The 1,348-nt window shown below is 35.2% G+C and overlaps 1 protein-coding gene across 1 annotated transcript; it reads right to left on the bottom strand.

The window, feature by feature from the left end:
• Positions 1-424: 424 nt before the first annotated feature.
• On the bottom strand, positions 425-945 carry LOC129774188 (zinc metalloproteinase nas-4-like). Its single transcript, XM_055777890.1, has 3 exons — positions 774-945; positions 566-711; positions 425-505 (listed from the first exon to the last, which is right to left on the bottom strand). Exons 1-3 carry the CDS (start codon positions 943-945, stop codon positions 425-427), a joined length of 399 nt encoding a protein of 132 aa, XP_055633865.1.
• Between the last annotated feature and the right edge of the window lie 403 nt (positions 946-1,348).

Raw genomic sequence — 1,348 nt, 5'->3', positions numbered from 1 at the left:
AATTTTGAATTGTTTAGAATGATCAACGAAAACGGCTTATGGCACAAAACATCAAATTCGTTTTTCTCGAAATCATAAAAATTTCACATAGTTCGGTCTAACTTAACACCGACCAGCTGTAGTTGAGTTCCTTTTCTAGTTTGCTATTTTTAAAATAAACAATGATGTTTTGGATAGGGTACGTGAATGCGGACAAATGCGACTGAAGTTGTTTGTTTGAATGTTTTGTCAACTAGAATATTTCACCACCATATTTATCACCATATTTCAAAAATATAACACAGACAATGTTCTGGCAAGATCTTTTCTATTTTAAAATTTTCCCGTATTATGTGCCATTTTTTCATGTCAAAAAATAGGGACGTTGCATTTACAAAGTCATTCGAAGCACCAATATGTCTACGAATGACCACCAGGTTTCAATTCAACAGTACATTTTGTTGAGCATCTTAACATCGCTATCAGTCATGCCGACTTCATTTCCAAAATCACCCTTCCAGGGTTTCTGAAAAAATAGACAATATGTTTGATTTAAACCGTATCTAGCTTAACAATCGCTTCTTACCTTAGCTACTAGAACTGGTCTGCTGTAACTTGCGGCTGCTGCATATTTTGAATAGTGCATCACACTTGTGTAATCGTACGGAATACCATATAGATCAACTTGGCTGGATGACATCCTGGCGTAGTTGGCATCCCAATAAGATTGATCTTAAGGTTCGTAATATATATGTTATCTTTGTTATAATAGTATGAAGAACGAAGAAACCTACCTTTTTGATATTTTTCCTTCAAAGCACTCGTATCAATTGATACGTAATCATCACGATCCGGGCGAACATGTTCGTGATAGCATCCAAGAGCATGCATGATTTCGTGGACAATCGTAGCGATGGTGATACAATCGGGACTCTGCACATTCAGCATATTCTTTTTTTGTGTCATACTTCTTCCAACATATGACCAACAGCCGGTTTCTTTGTTATCGATAGGTAAATATATTTCGTCTTTCGGGCCCGAATTGAAAGTGATGCATGTTCTATCAGAAATATGTTTCAATGTTTCAATGCCCTAAAACTTTGATGCAGTTTCTTGTAACTCAATATACTGTTTTTCTACCTAATTGGCCAAATATTTTACAAAAAAGTGTTTTTCAATGTTTTTTACTGAAATTAAAACAGACCGAAAAGTATAACTTTTTTTTCGATTCGGGTAATATGGACATACAGTGGGGGTAATATGGACAGTTTTGTAATATATGAAGCGTAGAGGTTTATCGATCGCGAGAGGAATAATTTTATTCCACCAATATCTAAACTCATCCCGAATGTCCGTTAAATGATGAAAA

Source organism: Toxorhynchites rutilus, chromosome 3 (assembly GCF_029784135.1).
Source record: "Toxorhynchites rutilus septentrionalis strain SRP chromosome 3, ASM2978413v1, whole genome shotgun sequence".
Taxonomy (NCBI): domain Eukaryota; kingdom Metazoa; phylum Arthropoda; class Insecta; order Diptera; family Culicidae; genus Toxorhynchites; species Toxorhynchites rutilus.
Note: the sequence above shows the minus strand (reverse complement) of the source record. Positions and strands in the feature narration are given on the sequence as shown.